At 36.6% G+C, this 18,979-nt stretch overlaps 3 protein-coding genes across 3 annotated transcripts; all 3 read left to right on the plus strand.

The window, feature by feature from the left end:
* Window positions 1-11,871: 11,871 nt before the first annotated feature.
* On the plus strand, window positions 11,872-13,859 carry LOC133834760 (uncharacterized). The gene has a single exon (XM_062264483.1). The coding sequence runs from the start codon at window positions 12,058-12,060 to the stop codon at window positions 13,417-13,419; it is 1,362 nt and encodes a 453-aa protein (XP_062120467.1). The 5' UTR covers window positions 11,872-12,057; the 3' UTR covers window positions 13,420-13,859.
* A 2,671-nt stretch (window positions 13,860-16,530) lies between these two features.
* Window positions 16,531-17,277, plus strand: LOC133779047 (glutathione S-transferase T3-like). The gene is made up of 2 exons (XM_062219049.1): window positions 16,531-16,555; window positions 16,640-17,277. The coding sequence occupies exons 1-2, from the start codon at window positions 16,531-16,533 to the stop codon at window positions 17,275-17,277; spliced, it is 663 nt and encodes a 220-aa protein (XP_062075033.1).
* Window positions 17,278-17,781: 504 nt separating this feature from the next.
* Window positions 17,782-18,717, plus strand: LOC133779048 (uncharacterized). The gene is made up of 2 exons (XM_062219050.1): window positions 17,782-17,996; window positions 18,099-18,717. The coding sequence occupies exons 1-2, from the start codon at window positions 17,782-17,784 to the stop codon at window positions 18,715-18,717; spliced, it is 834 nt and encodes a 277-aa protein (XP_062075034.1).
* Window positions 18,718-18,979: the final 262 nt, after the last annotated feature.

An 18,979-nucleotide genomic window follows, 5' to 3' on the forward strand; every position in this document is an offset into this window, starting at 1 on the left:
ACCAATCTTAACAATTGCTAGAAATACAAAATGACTCTTCCTATCTCAACGAGGATATGCTTTACAGATTCTAGAAGAAACTAGAAATATAGGCTACTGTCCTGCATCTACACCAATGGAAGTAAACATCATGTTGTCCAATGAAGATGGTGAATCCCAATTCATACTTAAGACTCATCGGAAAGCTTTTCTACCTCACAATCATGCAGCCAGATTTGTCATTTTCCATCAATTGGTTCAATCAATTTCTCTCCAATCCTCACCAACCCCTTCTCATTTCAGCCCAACGAGTTATGTACTACATCAAACAAACACCAGACTATGGACTCTTATATGTGGTAAACAACAACATTGCCAACCCTTCAATGCATCAGCCTTGGACCAATGATTATACTATGCAAATTTTTTGTGATGCCGATTAGGTTGCCTGCCTAGATACCAGGTGCTCAATTACTTGGAAATCCAAAAGCACCAGACTATCTCATGCTCTTCTGCTGAATCAGAATATAGGTCTATGGAAAATTCTACTGCATACGTGATTTGTCTTGTTTCTTTGCTAAATGAACTTGGTTTCCCTCAAACCAAACCAACTCTCCTCTACTGTGATAGCTAGTCTGCACTTCATATCTCCTCCAACCCTGTCTTTCATGAAAGGACAAAACATATAAAAATTGATTGTCACATTGTGCGAGACAAATAAATGAAGGTGTCCTCAAAATTCTTCATATTTCCAACCACAATCAACTTGCAGACATACTCACCAAGTCTATTCCACCAATTCAGTTTAATCATTTAGTGTCATGGGTCTTCGCTATATTTATGACTCCTCTTGAGGGGGAGTATTAGTAACACTTAACTGTAATTAGTTAGTGAGTTAACATTTTGTTAGGCTAACCCTCTTTTCATTTCCTCTTGTTTTGGGTTTCCTCCCTTATATATAAAAGGGGCATTCTATTGTATACGAGACGTAGTTCTTTTCAATAAAACACACAACTTTTCTTCTCATCTTTTCCTCCTATGTTTCTTCTTGATTGATTTCTAATATGTTGATCTCAAGATCGACCATATTCCCTCCAGCAAAACATCTCCTCATCCTCAAGAAATGACTTTCTTTAGCGTACCTGATAGTGATATTTCTTCTTTGGTTGTCATCATAGTCACCAAACCACATTACCCTGGTCGACAATGATTGGAGCTAATAATGGTGGTGCTTTTAAACGTTACTAAACAACTTTTTTTAATTATAAAAAACAAAAATAAAAATGAAAAAGATTTTTTTTTATATTTAAAATTTTTAAATATTACTGAACGATTCCATTGTATTTTAAATTTGTTCAAAATTTTATATTATGTCTCTCTAATTTTGTTATCATGGTAAATTAGTTCAAAATTGTATTTTTTTTACTTATTTTGGTAAATATTTTTTTTATAAATATTGTTTAATTTAAAGAGGATTGCTAATAACAACCTCTTATTTCAACATTTTAGTCAATCTTTGCCTTCGAAAATATATGCCAGAGTATTTTTTTTCCAATTTTATTATGGCGGTGTTTGTTGTGGTTACTACATCCTTCTTGCAAATTTTTTAAAAATTTCAAGTAGTTTATAGTACCGAAAAATATGTTTGTATTTTTCGAACATGCTTAGTAAACTGAAATATTAAGAAATATCATGAACTCTGTTTTTGGCAATCTAAATTATTATGATTGTTTTGAAAATTTATAAAAAGGATATTGTAACTACAACGAACACCGCCATGAAAAAAATAATGTAAGTAACATGTGTTTTTGAAGGCATTGATTGAAGTAAACACGACTCTAATTTAAATATAGAAGGGAAATTTCACTTTTTATACATACTAATATGTACAATTACAAAAAAAATCTTAGCATTATTAACTTTTTAAAATTAATGCTAAACTTTTCCCTCATACCCAAAATACCCTTCCCATTCAACCTCAGTCTTCTCTCTCTCAGTCTCGGTTTCTCTCTCTCAGTTTCACAAAAATCCCCCAAAAACCATCGAACCCCCACCTCTGTCGAGCCCCCATCTCCGTCGAGCCTGCATCTCCGTCGAGCCCCCGCCTTCTCCGTCAAACCCCCACCTTCTCCCATTTCTCCGTCGATCTCAAGACCCACTGCAAACTCCCATTTTTCTGTCAAACCCGAGACCCACGGAGCATATTTCCTTCAAAGTTTAAAAAACAAAGGTAAAATCTTGAACCCAAGTCCATATTTGCTTTATATTGTTGTTGAATCTGTGATTTGTGGAATGGGTTGTCCGATTTTGTGGGAAATTTTTTCTGGGTTTGAACCAGTGGCTCGATAGGTTCGATTATGGTTCGATAGTAGGCTCGATAGGGTAGTTTGAACAGTTCGATGGTGGATTGATAGGAGCTCGATATATCTATGGCAATATATGAAACTAACTCGATAGGATCGATTATGGTTCGATAGTACGCTCGATAGGAGCTCGATATGAGCTCGATAGAAGCTCGATGGATATGTGGTATTATATTTCAAGGGCTCGATAGGATTGATTATGGTTCGATAGTAGGCTCGACAGGAGCTCGATAGGAGCTCGATAGAAGCTCGATGGATATGTGGTATTATATTACAAGGGCTCGATAGGTTCGATAATGGTTCGATATTAGACTAGACTGTAGCTCGATGGTTATTTATGTAGGCAGATTTTGCTTAGCTCGATAGGCTCGACACTCGCTTGATAGGCTCGATAGATTTAGGTTGTTGATATTGCTCGATGGAACTCGATAGTTTCTCGATAGTTGCTCGATAAGGTATGTTGCAGCTCGATTATAGCTCGATAGAGCTCGATGACAACTTATTTCAGTGTTTTTATGAAAAAAAATTTATTCTATTTTCTTACCCATTTTTTTTCATGTGTTGTTACAGATGCCTAATTTTCTTGTTCCGTTTAGTGATCACTTTCCTGGTCGAGTGACATATCAGGGTAGTAGTACTTTAAATCACATTAAGACCAGGTTTTTGGAGCTCGGGCTGCTTGAAAGGGCTAAGGAATCCCCTTTCAAGCAGTTCTTTTTGGCTTCGAAGTTTAATTTCTCCGAAGTCTTGGTGCATCAACTGTTGCTCAGGAAAATCGCCAGCAACAACGAAGATGAGGTGCATTTTTTGTTGGGGTCGAAGTCTTGTAGATTCGGCATGGGAGAGTTTGCCCTGGTGACGGGGTTGGATTTCAGTACCTTCCCGTCACCAGAAGAGTTGGAAGGGCGTAATCTTAGTGACTGGTTGATAAATGAGTATTTCAACGATGTTGAGAAAGTAAAGCTCTCACAGGTGGACCATTCTTTCAAGACTTGTACGGTTGTGGAAGATGTGTACAAGCTTGGTCTATGTCTGTTTGTTGAGGGGGTTCTGAATGCCATTGAGGGCAAGTTGCACATTTGGCGAGATATTCTAAAAATTGTTGAGAATGTAGAGTACTTCTTCAGCTATCCATGGGGGAAGTACTCTTATAGGAGGCTATTGCATTCTTGTAAGAAGGACATGGTGAAGAAAAATGCCAACTATGATGCCAAGAAGGATGCCAAGGTGCAGCAAGAGTCCAAGTACAGTATGTATGGTTATGCCCCGGCCTTACAGTACTGGGCATATGAGGCTATCCAAAAGCTTGCGGTGGAGCTTGTTGTGAGCTCGGGAAACATGTTCCCGAGGATGCTTAGTTGGTCGCATCGGAGGAACAAGGATTTCACAAAGTCCGTCATCGCACCGATATTATTGAAGAAGAATGTAAGTTATGTTTTTTTTTATCTATATGCTTATCTTTTATCATTATTTGACTTAACCAAATGTTTTATGTTGTTTGCAGTTAATTGTTCTTCCGATGTTGAAGCCTCGGCCAGCAGAAAAAGACTATTACTTGTCTTTGACTGAGGGAGATCTTCCCCTTTATCCTGGGCTTGGCTATGATCCCTCGAAGACTGATGAGGAGGAGGATGTGAGTTTTGAGAAAATCGCGGAGACAGTTTCTCAAGCAGCCGAGAAAGCCAAGATATTTGTTGATGCTGGCCCGGGGGAGGAGGTTGCAAGTCCCACCCCTCCTATTGCCCCAGCCTTAGCCCCAGCCTCAACCTTTACCCCAACATCAGCCCCATCCTCAGCGGGAACCCCAACACCAACCCCAACACCAGCCTCAGCCTCAGCCCCTGAGCTCACCGACTTGATTGAGCGGTTGGACAGGGTCGAGGGTCGACAGGAGACCCTCCTGAAGAACCAGTCAGTGATCTTGGACGTAGTCAGTCAAATCCTGACATTTATTAAGGAGAAACCGAGGGGCTCCAATGAAGATTCAGACTCAGAGTCATTGGATATTCCGCTAGACTATGTTGATGATCCAACGACGCCTCCTACCATCATTGTGACACCTGATGCTGAGACTCCGGGAGTCGTTATTTTCAACCCTGATGATGTTGCTGGGGTTTAGTTTCAGAGGGCTAGACGCCAAAGACGCAAGCCAAATTGGTTTGAGGACTATACCGATCCCACGAGGAAAAGACCTCGCACTGATGCAGCTGCACCAGCAGAGGAGGCTACACATGTGCTGGACCCTCTCAAGAAGCCAGATCCCAAACAGTATAGGACAATGTGCAAGTGGCTACTTGGAGACATGCCCAACAAGACCCCGCAGGATGTAAAGACTGGGAGTCACGGTCCAGCGTGGTTTCTGACGTTGAAGACACCTCAGTCGTGGCTCAATGATGGGGTAAGCCATTTATACCTAATTATGGATTGTTTGCAATTTTGCATGTTTTGTTTTTACTGACTCGATATGAGCTCGATATGAGTTCGATAGGAGTTTGATAGGAGTTTACAGGATCGATGTGAGCTCGATGGAGCTCGATATGAGTTCGATAGGGATGTTAAAATAGGGTTGTTCTTTACTGTTTCATACTGGCTCGATGTGAGCTCGATGGAGCTCGATATGAGTTCGATAGGGATGTTAAAATAGGGTTGTTCTTTACTGTTTCAGACTGGCTCGACGTGAGCTCGATAGTAGTTCGATAGGAGTTCGATATGGATTAGGGTTGTTCTTTACTGTTTCATACTGGCTCGATGTGAGCTCGATATGAGTTTGATAGGGATGTTAAAATAGGGTTGTTCTTTACTGTTTCAGACTGGCTCGACGTGAGCTCGATAGTAGTTCGATAGGAGTTCGATATGATTAGGGTTCTTCTTTACTGTTTCAGACTGGCTCGATGTGAGCTCGATGGAGCTCGATATGAGTTTGATAGGGATGTTAAAATAGGGTTGTTCTTTACTGTTTCAGACTGGCTCGACGTGAGCTCGATAGTAGTTCGATAGGAGTTCAATATGGATTAGGGTTGTTCTTTACTGTTTCAGACTGGCTCGATGTGAGCTCGATGGAGCTCAATAGGAGTTCGATATGAGCTCAACAACAACAATTTATGATGGTCTTTGCTAATTTTTTTATCGTACTCTTTTTGCAGCATATTGATGCGGCCGAACACATGCTTCGTAGGCGTCGCAAGTATTTTCCCAATATATATCGACAGAATGCAGTTGTGATGAACAGTTATTTCTCACAAGTGATACCTGCCCGATATGATCAGTACAATAAAACAGCCGACAAAACAAAGTATTCTTGGGATGCTGACATTATGTCCATGTTGACCGGCATCGAGCAGTAGTTTCTGGCATCTTGGGGAGGAGTTGAGGATGTATATTGGTGCCAGAACTATGGACAACAACATTGGCTTGCCATTGAGGCTTCCATTTCTAGTTGGACTCTGACTGTTTACGATTCGGACAACTCGGTGATTAGTGACATAAAGCTTGAGGATATTATGAGTCCATGGTGCTTTATGCTTCCTTCTCTGTTAATGCAGAGTAAATTGTTTACTGGTAGCTTGATGTTGAAGATTCCATCAGCAGGAAAGAGGCTGCATCAGTTCACATGGCGTCGCAAACAGAAACACGTGCTCCCTCAGTCAAAGAGAAGGTAACAAACATCATCTTCATACTAATTTTGTTTCTAACTAAATTTATAGTAATGTGCACTTAATATTTACTTTTTTTTTTTATAGTGGGGATTGTGGTATGTATGTTATCAAGTATATTGAGCATCAAATGGTCGGTCTTCCATTGGAAACTATCTGCGATGAAAATATGGAGGTGTTCAGGAACAAGTGGACCACAGACTTGTGGTATCAAAATTTGTTACCTTGATGATTGTATATATACAGGGTCTTTACATGTACAGTTTGTTGTTCACATTTTTTTATAACTTTCATGGGCTGTTATCGAGCTAATATCAAGCTATATCGAACTGTTATTCAATATATGAGAAATTTGTTACCTTCGTGATAATCTTGTATACGGGGTCTTTACATGTACAGTTTCGAACTGTTATCATTTTTTTATAACTTTCATGGGCTGTTATCGAGTTAATATCAAGCAATATCATTTTCATATCGAACCACTAACATAACTTTTAAGAAAAATCAAATAAAAAGAGTTTATTAATACAACAAGTTCAAATGGGAAAAAAGAGTTTAAAGCCTAGCTTTGCATGTAGCCCTGTTGTGGCCAAGACCACCACACATGCTACACTTGCGCTCTTTGAGAATGATTTCTCCATTCGATGGAGTGCGGTTTGTCTTCCTTCTTCCCACCTTATTCTTCTTCGGTCGACCAACTGGTTGTTTTTCAACGGGAACCCCAACTTGCATTTTCTCTATGTTCTCGGGAACTTCCCAATCATCCTCGTTGCCAGTTGGGTAAATTGTTTCTTTGTAAGACTCCCTCCACATCTCAGTAGTGTAATATGGTGAACACAGTGAGTAAATGTTGACACTGTGCAACATGGCCGCAGCCACACCATGAACACAAGGGTAACCCATTATTTGAAACTGACCACAAGAGCATGATTTGGTCATCAAATTCACCTCACCATCACCTTCTGGGTCTACCACATGAAATTCAAACTGTCCAAGAGGATGGACTTTCAAGTACCTTGCATCATCCGCAATGCCTGAGACATCTTTCTCATATATTGTTGCTAATTTGGATGTGCACTTCTCTACCTCCTCACGATGCGCGGCAAACCATGACTGAATTGTGAAACGAATGAATTCCACAAAAGTAGTGACTGGGAAGGTTCTTGCGTCTCTGGTTTTGTTGTTGAAACTTTCAGCGTAGTTGCTTGTCATTACATTGTATCAATTCCCAGGAAACTACGCACGAGTCCACTTATCGAAGCCAATACCCTCGAGATATTGAGCTATGGCAGGATCCATTTGCTTTATATTGTTGAAGAACTTGTGCAATTTTGACTTCCGAAATGCATATGCCACATTCCACATCTCCTTGTGACAGTGATCGATCTTGAACTTAGTGATTACATTCATACTTATGTGATGGTAGCATGCGCCGTGGTAGGCATCAGGGAAGACCAACTCAAGAGTATGAATAATGCTAGCATGCCTGTCTGATACAAAAGGCAGATTATCAACAACTCCAATGGCTTCCTTCAATTTCATCATGAAATACTTCCAAGAAGCATGATTCTCACTGTCAACAATCGCGAATGCAATTGGATAAATGTGGTTATTCGCATCTAATGCGACAGCACACAACATGTGGCCACCGTACCTTGACTTCAAGAAAGTGTCGTCCACACATATAACAGGATGACATGATGTAAATCCCCTTCTACAAACTCCGAGTGAGAAGAAACAGTAAAGAAAGCGACCGTCATCTGTGACAAAATCAATAATTGTACCTGGATTCTTTTGCTGCAGCATGTACAGGTAAGAAGGTAACTTGGAGTACGATTCTTCAGGTGTCCCCCTGACATAACCGAGTGCCTTCTCTCTGCATCTCCAAGCCTTTATATAACTCATATCGATCCCAAAATTATTCTTCATATCCTCCTTTATGCTATTTGGTGGATAGCTAGTGCCATAAGTAGCTTATTTGTTCTTGATAAGGTGCCCAATGACAGAAGGTGCTGCTTGACGGTGGTCTTTTTGTCACAATTCTAGTGAGCAAGTATGTACACTATTATAAACAGTGATCTCAAACATCTCCGATTGCGCTACTTTTTTCCCTCTTATTCTCCAACCACAATCAAGATCCTTGCAGGTGATATACAACACATCAGTACCAGACTTCTTAACCATAAACTCAAAATTATTCTTCATTGCAAAGAGAGCCGCTTTGGTTTTCAATTCCATCTTGTTCTCAAATGTCTTCCCAAGATGTAATTCCCCCAACACTACACCGGATGAGGGTGATTCAGAACGACTACAAGCTATGATATCTTCTTTTGTAAACATGGGAGCACTCCATTTTCTGTGATCTTCTGTTGAACATATTGAAATGTTCCCTGTATAGTTATATTCTGTTCCACCAGGACGACTAGAGCTGGTGCCAGGTGTTCGACGTCCTTGACTTGGTGGGTTTGTCCGTGCAATATGACGTATTGGTTGTTCTTGTGCTTCTTCTACTTGCAAATGTTCAGCTAATAGATCATCATCCACTGAATTGTATCCTAAGTCCTCATTGTGTTCAGCTACCGGATCGTCATTCACATAGGGGTTGTACTCATACTGGTTGTCCCTCAGGTCACCAATAGGAAATCCTAAAGTACTGGCTGCTCCCTCAGGTCCGGGAGTGGAATATGGGTCTGCAATGACAATCTTTTTAACAGGAGTGACACACAAGACCAACCTTTCTTTAGATGTTACTGTTGGGGTTTTATGCCCTAATTAAAACCCAAATTATTTGTAATCTCATTTTATTATCAATAAAAGAATAGAAATCATTTTTTGACTTAGTCAATCACTTTGCTCACATGTTTTATTTTCATGATTATTTGTTTAATATAAAATTCTATTAAATCCCGAGCATATAGCTAATCTTATTTATAGTGACGTAATCACAGTGGAATATAAATATGATTATATGTTCAAAATAAGTTAGTCCTAAGATCAGTTAGTGCACCAAATTTACACTGACTTGCCAATCTACGATATGATCTACTTACACATTACAGTGTTATGTTCTTTCCAGAGCATTAGCAAAGTAGATAAGATCGGATGTATTTGTTACATCGGACAGGACCGATATTGACAGTTGATAAGATAAGTAATCATACTGTTATTATCTATTCTAGTCATATCATATAGTTGACCATAGGTCAATTCAATCTCAATTCTGAGTGGTTAGTATTCTAACTGATTGTATTATTTGAGTTTTTTGACTTGTTCGTTACCAGCTTACCCTACGGACTAGCCCATACTTACATCTTGGGAACTCGGTTGTATAATTGAGTGGGAGTGTTAATCATAGATATGAACATCTATAGCTTCTGATGAAGAAGTGAAACGATGGTTTCCTTTTAGTTTGGTTCAAGGTGTTAAATGATAGAGATCTCATTTCAGTAATTAAATTAGTTTACTGAAATATCATTTACAAGGAACTAAGTGTTTTAAGGATAGAATACAATGAGGGGTAAAACAGTATTTTAGTCCTGTCTTATTGTAGACCGTCTATAGAGGATTAAGTGACAATTATGGTTGTAACAATGGATAATTAATAGCGTATCTATATTTCTTATAGAGCGTTCTATGAATTCAAGAGTGCAATTCCAAGTCTGTAGTGGAGTCACGAGGAATTAATAAGTTAGTAAATTTATTTGTTAGATTTATGATAACTTATTGGAGCTCGATTTCATAGGCCCTTAGTCCCCATTGTACCTTGGATAAAATCATCTAGATAGTCTCAATTAATTGATTTTATCATCAATTAGAATTATCAAAGTTGATCAGGTCAATTTTGGATAGTTTCAGAGAGTTGTGTAATTTTGAGAAGAAAAGAGAAATTATGGCAGATTTATTAATTAAGATAAATTGGTATATAAATTAATAAATAAGTTTAAATCAAGGTTCAAATTATAAATAATTAATTTGATAAAGTATTTAAATAATTATTTAATTAATTAAATCAATAGAAAATAATACAGGCCTTGATTTTAAGTCCAACGGGCTTATAATCAAATGGGAAATTTCACGGGCCTATAGCCCATGATAATTTCGACTTAGGGCTTCAAAATGGCTATTATTTTATTGATTTTTTAATTAAATTAAATGGCCTAATTAAGTCTATAAAAGGAGTGCTTAGAGAGAAGTCAAAACATAAGTTTGTAAGTCACAAGTCAGATTTTCTTATAGTTTTAGATTATCTCTAAACACAAGTCCTTTTCTAAGCCTTTTTGTTATTTTCTCTTATTCTCTCTATATCTATCTCATGTGTTGAGAATTGCCCACACTAGTCTAGGTGGTTCTCAGGATACATTGGAAGATTGTGAAGAAAATAGAAGATCGTTCAGTTTCTTGATAATACTCTGCGACAGAAAGGATACAAGAGTTAGAGAAACTGAAGGAAGGACTCTTAATTCCGATGCGTATACTGTAAGTATTATATTATTTGTTTCTCTTTGAATTCAATTTTAGAAACATGTTTTAGGCTATCTTGTATTAATTTGTTTAATATTAGATATACGTGAAAATAAATAAAGATCCTGTATAAGCTATTCCAACAGTTACTCCTAAGAATGCACGGACACCAAGATCACTTTCAACATGAACGGGTGTAAACGGTTGGTCGCCGCAAGTATAAGGAACCTCCAATTTCAACTCATACATCTGTTTATCAACTTTAAGTTCCTTGTGCAATATGTCAAGAAGTTGCAAGTACGTTACAGTATCCTCCATCGGTATCACTATGCATTGAGGGTCCTTGAAAATCCACTTATTCCCTTGTAATTCCCAAATACCATTGTAGGATACAAAAACGTAGACAATAGAGCCTGTGTTGGAAAAAAAAAACATTAACATTGTCAGGAAAACTGCCATTTTTTCAGAAATACATTAAAAAAGAACATTATCGAGCTAACATCGAGCTTTATCGAGTTCGCATCGAGCTCTTATCGAGTTAGCATCGAGCTACCATTTCTCAAAACCGAACAAAAAACCTAACCAAACCCTCTATCGAACCGCATCGAGCTCTTATCGAGTTAACATCGAGCTACCATTTCTCAAAACCGACCATAAAACCTAACCAAACCCTCCATCGAACCCTATCGAGCTCCTATCGAGAAAACCTAAACCTATCGAGCTCAAATATTGTAGGGTCCAATCGAACCCTTATCGAGTTTCCATCGAGCACAATCGAGCACTAAAACCCAAACCGATCGAGCTCACATCGAGCTCTTACAAGACCTTGTTCTACATACCATCGAACCGTTATCGAGCAAAAAAATTGCAGAAAACCCAAAAAAACACAGATCGCGGAATCTCTCAAAAAATCTCGAAAAATACACCAATATAGGCTCAGATCTGTTCAAAATAGCCAAAAAAATGTAAACAAATAATACCCAACACATAAAATGTAAAATCTTATTACCTATGTTTTTTCTCCTAAAAAAACTCTCAAAATAGATGTTGCCTTTGATGTTAACGACTTCACAGAGACAATGGAGATGACTAACAATGATTTTGACAAGAAAATTATATAAAACTGTAGGTTTTATGGATAATTTCGTGAGAATTAGAGAGAGAGAGGGAGGAGAGTGAAAGAGAAGGTTTTGTGATTTTTTGATATAATAGGAGGGGTATTTTGGGTCTAAAAGGAAAGTTTAGCATTAAATTGAAAATATTATTAGTGTTGGAATTTTTTGGTAATATTAGACATTATTAGACATAAATAATGAAATTTTCCATATAGAATAGTAGGATGCATACATATTTATAAATCGGACAGAGTGTGAAGGAAGTAAAGTCGAATACCTGTTTCTCTGTATGAATTTGTTTTGGTTTAGGTTGTGCAACAAAACAAGGGTCAGGGTCCCATTCATACGGGTGATAAGTTGGCATGGTGGGTACTTTATGGATCCGAAAGGCCAACTAAAGTTTGAGATTTGAGAATTGAATTGAGATCTCAAAAACACTTTCCTGTATTGTCCAAAGTGCTTCTCACAAAACCCCCCACAAACACCATGATCGAATTCTTCCAAACCTACAAGAATTTGTTACTCCAAGCCTTGCTCTCAATCTCACTCACCCTTCTTCTCGTCTTCCTCAAAATTCCCATTTTCTTCCTCCATGGTCTCTTCACTTACATCCACCCAGACAACCTTAGTAATGGCGTCAAAGCCGCTATTCGGAGACCCGAAAGCTCCGATTCGGGTTCTGGGATACCCCCAAAAAACAACACTGAGCTTAGAAAGAGGACCAAATCGAAGGAGAAGTTTGAGTTCGATGAAAACAATGCTCAGATCTTCAGACTCAAGCTCGACGAAGCCCATCTTAAATCTCGACTTTTTTCGGATGAGTTTCGTAATGCTTTTACAATCTCATTCGTTGCTATTTCTTGTTTTTTGCTTCATATATACTTGAGTAGTGCATCAGAAAAATCTGGGGTTTTCACAAATGGGATTTTGGTTCCGGTTCTTCTAGGTTCCGTGGGTGTTTTTAAGTTAATGATATTGCTGGCTAACCTTTCGTTTGAAAAATCTGCGTCGAGGCGCTCGGAGAAGCTATTATGTGTTGTTTTTGGGATTTTAGGATTGATATTAGGGAGTGTCACTTGTTGCACATTTACTTCCTCGGTTTTAGATTTCGATTTTGGTTCAATTGATGGGTTTGGAAGAGTGTTCATTGCTGTTTTCATGAGCTGCACAACTACAATTTTGTTCATGCCCGCCATGAAGAGTGCCCGATCGTTTTGGCTTGGAACGGATCAGATTAGGTCTAATTTATCAATGATAACATGTGAATGGTTTGGTCGATTTGTTTTATATGCAAACTATTTGTTGATGACATTCACAGGGCTGTTATGGATTAAGCCCTTATCTGAATTGCTTGTTAATAAGAACACTAAAGGTAGTATTCGAAATTCCGAAAGATTGGCAGGGAATGTGGGATTTTCTCCTTCTGAGTTCGATAAACTTAGAATTTGGTTGTTAGTTCTTTCAGGTGTCTTGCAACTTGTTGCATTACGCCCCAACTTGCAAATGTACCTAAATGAGGCACTTCTCTCATGGTATCAAAGATTACATGCTAGCAAGGTTCCCGATTTGGATTATAGTAGAGCAAAGGTTTTCTTGCACAATCACTACTTGTGCCTTGTAGTTATACAGTTTTTTGCACCACCAATGCTAATACTTCTCTTTGTTGGATTTTCTCAAGCTGATGGTGATTATTTTGATAATTACCAATTCATGTGCAGCCTACTGCCTTGCTCTGCCTTTGTGAAAGAAGTGGGTTTATTCATGGCTTGGTGGGTTGTCTTTGTTTCATCTGTTTACACTTCAGCAACTATTGCGCTTTTTCGACGTGGTAACTTGTATTTGTCTTGATGACTTTGTTCTGATCTTTCAACCTTCAAAATGGTTGTTGAGTTGGATTTTTGGCTAATTTTAGTGGAGAGTATTCTGCTTGTTACGGAATTTTTAATAATGGATCATTTCATTTCGTAACTCGTTGCAAAAGAAAAGCATTATCTGGTATAGTCTCAAATCCTCTGTTCAGTGTTGTCTACATTACTCGTGCTCATACTCATAGATGCTTATAGTAGTTCACTCATAGGATGTAGTTCTTTTTGTATCACAGTCCTAACTCATAGAAAACTAAGTAATACTTACTAGTATCTGACTAGTTTTTTTGCTTGTATCTCGTTTAGAGACTGACCCTTTTTCTGGGGATCATTTACTAGCACTTATTTGCTTATAACGATCAGGATTTGCTATATCATTTATTATTTCATAACAAATTTATAAATATGTGTATTTTGTCTTTACATGTAAGAGCAAATTTAGAATATATATGCACTCACATTTGAAGCTATAAATAGAACTTTTCATTGTCACTGCCATATTCATGAACTCTTCATGTGGTCAAGTACTTGTCAGTAGTGGAAAATGATGCCTTCTGTAATAATTTGATGCTCTTCATAGTTGTATGATCTCACCATGTTAAACACATCAGACATGTGAGCGGTGTGTACGCATGCAATTTTGCTTCAAACCCAATCCACGATTTATTTTTAAAGTGCCTCTCTCAACAATCTATTTTGTTGCTTCCTCACTCATTCTTCCTTTCATTTTAAAGCAAATTATAGCGGTGTTGTAATGACATAAAAGGTGAAATGCCTTCTGTTATTAAAGGCGTCTCTTTAAGAAAGAAACTGTCTAATGTGAAAGTAGTGTTGTTAACTGGATTGGATTGTTTTGTGTCCATTCGTACTTCACATAATTTTGGTTTATTTGTATCATAATTTTGGTCTGATACTGGTATAATATTTTGGTCTGATCCTACTTTAATTTGGTCGTGACATGTTCGGTTTGTATTTATTATCTGTTACTGTAATATTAAAAAAAAAGTCATTTTTTTAATATCATTTCATAAAACATTATTAAATAAATAACATTATTAATAATAAATTTAGAAAATTATAAATTTGTTTTCATCATAAAAAAAATAATATTGTAAGTTATTTTACTATAGTATATATTTATTATAATGTATTTATATGTGACTACCTTATGAAAAATATTATACGTACAACCCTTCTTAAAATGACATCTTTCAATTAGTTTTCTTTTAACAAAATAATAGTTTCTTAATCAATAATTTAATTATATAAATTTATTATTCGAGCACTCTTCATTTGTGTAGCATTCAACAATTTTATAATTTCTTTTAAAGTAAAAAAATTAACTATTTAATAATTTAATATTATTGTATTTTAAATAAAAATAAAAATAATAATAAAATAAAAAAATTAAATTAAATTTTTGGCATTTAACAATTCCAAATTCTTATATTTTAAGCACTAAATTCTAAAATTTTGATCATTTAGGATTTAACAATTCAAATTTTTTTAATTTAAGGCATTAGAAATTGAAAATTGTTTAGCATTAACAATTCAAAATTCTCAAACTTTGATAAGTACTCAAAATTAAAACATACATTGCTATTCTGTAACAAATATATATCCTATAACAAAGTTACACTATCATTAATTTTTTTTAATAAAAAAAACATCTTAAAGTTAAAAAACAACATCAACTTCTTCACTTGGATCTTATATATAGATGGTTCAATAGACAATTTTTTACACCAAATTTTATACTATTTTTTTTTTAGTAAAACTTTTATACTATTTTACACCATTATCTAAATATATATATATATATATATATATATATATATAATGTGGAATATGGTAACTTGGCATCTTACCTTCTATTCATTCAGTATTACCCCATAAGGAATGACATTTTTATAAGTAATATAATGACGTGACTGCCCTTGACTTTTTTTGTTTTGTGAGAGATATGCCAAATCCTATAAACGAATACTTAATAGTATGAATAATATTTGATTTTGTCGCAGTTGACAACTTCCTAATTACTTCCACCATTCAATATGTTGCCTCAATCTCAATCATACGCCATCATTTTCTTTCACTGTCAAAGGAAGTAGAGACTATGAGTTATAGTGTTGTTGTGTTACTACAACAAATATCTCAAAACTCTTAAAAGATGTGAAAAAGCTAAGAAAAAAAATAACTTCCCCAAAATCATGTTTAGATACTCTAACATCATGGATAATCAACCCAATATTCTAGAGAGATCAAGAGTTCACCTATATTGAATGAGCAAGTGAGAATGCTCCTAAAAGTTGAACATACGAAGGAGATGCCGTCATAAATCTAATTTCACATAATAGCAATTTATTTGGTTTAAAATGTTATTATTTCTGGCTTCACATGAATAAAATAATATCTATTCATTAGGTCATGTCCAACGCTCGCGGTCTCCTAAATAGTTCTCTGACAGGTTACCGAATATGTTGATGGCTTACCATTGGAGTGGAAAGTGGCTTTTTAATTTTGAAGGAGTCGTTGCCTCACAGAGACAACGGTACTATCTTTAATTTATTTTTTTTAATTATACATATATATATTATAAATAGGAAGATATTACCGTTGGTGTAAAAAACGGTAATATATTAAAAAAAATTCTTCTATAAATACTCATCTATTTCATTCAATTTTTACACTATTTCATACATTTTTCTTCCAAATTATCAATATCACAAAATTTATTTTTTTACCAATGGATTCCCAAAATTCTCAAAATTTTCCAAATTCTCCAAATACCAACTCCCAAAATCTAAATTTTCAAAATTCATCATTTTCTCCACATACCAATCCCCAAAATCCAAATTTTCAATATTCTCATTTCAATACAAATTTTCAACATACTTCTTCTACTAAACCTCAAAATCCAAATTTTCAATATTATCAATTTAACCCAAGTTTTCCAAATTCTCAAAATTATCGCATGTCCACTTACCCTTACCAAAATTTTGGCTCTATTGAGACACCCCAACAAGCTCCATTCTTCATACCAACAAATTCACTACCATATGCATTTCATATGCCTTCCCTACACCAACCCGAAATGGTTTCAAGAAATTATATGCCAAGTATGGAAAAGTCTAGTATTGATTTGAATCGTGAAACATAATCGATATCTGTCTCTGAAACCCAACCTGGACATAGTGTTGAAGGGTTGGAAAATGTAGTTCTACACAATGAAGATGAATCAAGGCATAAATGTAAAGTCAAATGGAGCAAGGAAGACACTATACTTCTGATAAGTGGATGGCTTAATACATCTAAGGATGCCATTGTGGGGAATGACCAAACTTCTACACATTTCTGGGCTCGGATTGCAGAATACTACAACACCAACCAAAAAGGTGAGCAAGCAAGAACTGGAAGGCAATGGAAAGATCATTGGAACAAGATGAATCAAAAGGTGGCGCGTTTCAATGGGTGTTATAAACGAGTACAACAAGCACATCACAGTGGTTGGTCTGATGAAAATAACAACTCAAATTTTCTGCTTGTGGACTGTTGGAGATTGCTAAAGGATGAGCCGAAATGGAATACAATGTACCAACCAAAAGGTGGTAAGAGAACAAAGGTGTCAGATACAGGGGAATTTACTTCTTCTTCCAATGCAGACATCAGTGATGATGAAGTACGTGAAGTGCGCCCTACTGGCCAAAAGGCAGCAAAGAGAAAAGGGAAGGAAAAAAAAGACACACATGCTAGATTTATAGAGATTAGTGAACGGAAAGCATCTGCATTGGAGAAATTGGTGGTGATAAAGGAGAAAGAGGCAACGATAAAGGAGAAATAGGCAGAAGATAATAGGATGACAAAATACATGGATTATCTCATCATGGACACGTCGCATATGACTCCTGAACAAAAGAAAGATCATGAAAACTTGTGTACTTATATTAAGAATAATATCCTGAAGTTGTAATTGCTATATATTTTTATCAACCGCATTATTATGTATTTTATTTTATTAAAATAAATTATCCTTTATGTTAACGGCTACATTTTAACGACTATATTTTAACGGCTATATTTCAACGGCTATATTTTAACGGCTACATTTTAACGGCTATATTTTAACGGCTATATTTCAACGGCTATATTTTAACAGCTACATTTTAACGGATATATTTTAACGGCTATATTTTAACGGCTACATTTCAATGGCTACATTTTAACGGCTACCATGTCTATAAATACCAAATTTCAATATTCCTTTTACTCAACTCTCCATTCAATCCTTCATTTTACTCTTTCATTCATCTTTCATTCCCAAATATCATATACTCTAAGTTCAACAATGGATTCGCCAAATTCTCCGAATCCATATGACAATATGACTCTAGAGGATATCATAATTGCAGAGTGTACTGACGATCATGATGATCAATATTTCAAAGCGCTCATGGATGGGGGTAGCTCAACAAGACAAGGAAGAAAGAGAGCCCACATTGATAGAGGTCATGTAGAAGGACACCAACGTTTTTTCGATGACTACTTTTCTGATGAACCGGTGTATACAGAATATCAATTTCGAAGAAGATTTAGAATGCATAGACATGTATTCCTACGCATAGTGCAAGCTCTAGAAAATCATTAAGAGTATTTCCATACGAGGTTTGATGCAGTCGGTAGAAGGGGGCTTTCGCCATTACAGAAGTCCACCGCTGCTATGCGAATGTTGGCATATGGAGCGCCTGCCGATTATGTTGATGAGTATGTTCGAATTGGTGAAACTACCGCTATTGAATGTCTAGTCAATTTCGTTCGAGGAGTGAATGATATTTTTGGGACCGAATATTTAAGACAGCCCAATGCTGGGGACATTCGTCGCTTACTTCAAATGGGGGAGTTGCGTGGTTTTCCAGGCATGTTGGGAAGCATTGATTGTATGCACTGGGAATGGAAAAATTGCCTAGTTGCATGGAAAGGTCAATTCACGCGAGGTGATCACGGCAGGCCAACAATCATGCTCGAAGCAATTGCGTCACAAGATCTTTGGATATGGCATGCATTTTTTGGTGTTCCAGGATCCAATAATGATCTCAACGTGTTAAATCAATCCCCAATATTCACTGATATCTTACAAGGGCAAGCTCCGAGAGTTGAGTTTACGATAAATGGCACACAATACAACAAGGGGTATTATCTAGCAGATGGTATTTATCTAGAGGGGGGTACATTTGTTAAAACTATCCCACTGCCTCAAGGAGAGAAAAGAAAATTATTTGCCTGATGCCAAGAAGCGGTACGCAAAGATGTTGAGCGAGCATTCAGAGTACTTCAATCTCGTTTTGCTATTGTACGAGGACCAGCATGTTTTTGGCAAAGAGATGTTCTCAAAGATATTATGTATGCATGCATCATATTGCACAACATTATTGTCGAGGATGAAAGAGATGCATTTGAGAATTTTTTTGATTTTAATTATGATGACGGCCCCGCCGACACCCTAATGGTTGAAGTATTGCATGGACCTATTTCTGACTTCCCGACAA

Source organism: Humulus lupulus, chromosome 5, assembly GCF_963169125.1.
Source record: "Humulus lupulus chromosome 5, drHumLupu1.1, whole genome shotgun sequence".
In the NCBI taxonomy this organism is placed as follows: domain Eukaryota; kingdom Viridiplantae; phylum Streptophyta; class Magnoliopsida; order Rosales; family Cannabaceae; genus Humulus; species Humulus lupulus.

Bases quoted from the DNA above. Each gene is read 5' to 3' on its own strand.
- LOC133779048 (XM_062219050.1), top strand. From the start codon at position 17,782: ATGGATTCGCCAAATTCTCCGAATCCATATGACAATATGACTCTAGAG. The intron at 17,997-18,098 runs GTATACAGAATA...TTTCCATACGAG, and splicing joins TACTTTTCTGATGAACCGGT to GTTTGATGCAGTCGGTAGAA.
- LOC133834760 (XM_062264483.1), top strand. From the start codon at position 12,058: ATGATCGAATTCTTCCAAACCTACAAGAATTTGTTACTCCAAGCCTTG.
- LOC133779047 (XM_062219049.1), top strand. From the start codon at position 16,531: ATGGTTTCAAGAAATTATATGCCAA. The intron at 16,556-16,639 runs GTATGGAAAAGT...ATAGTGTTGAAG, and splicing joins TTCAAGAAATTATATGCCAA to GGTTGGAAAATGTAGTTCTA.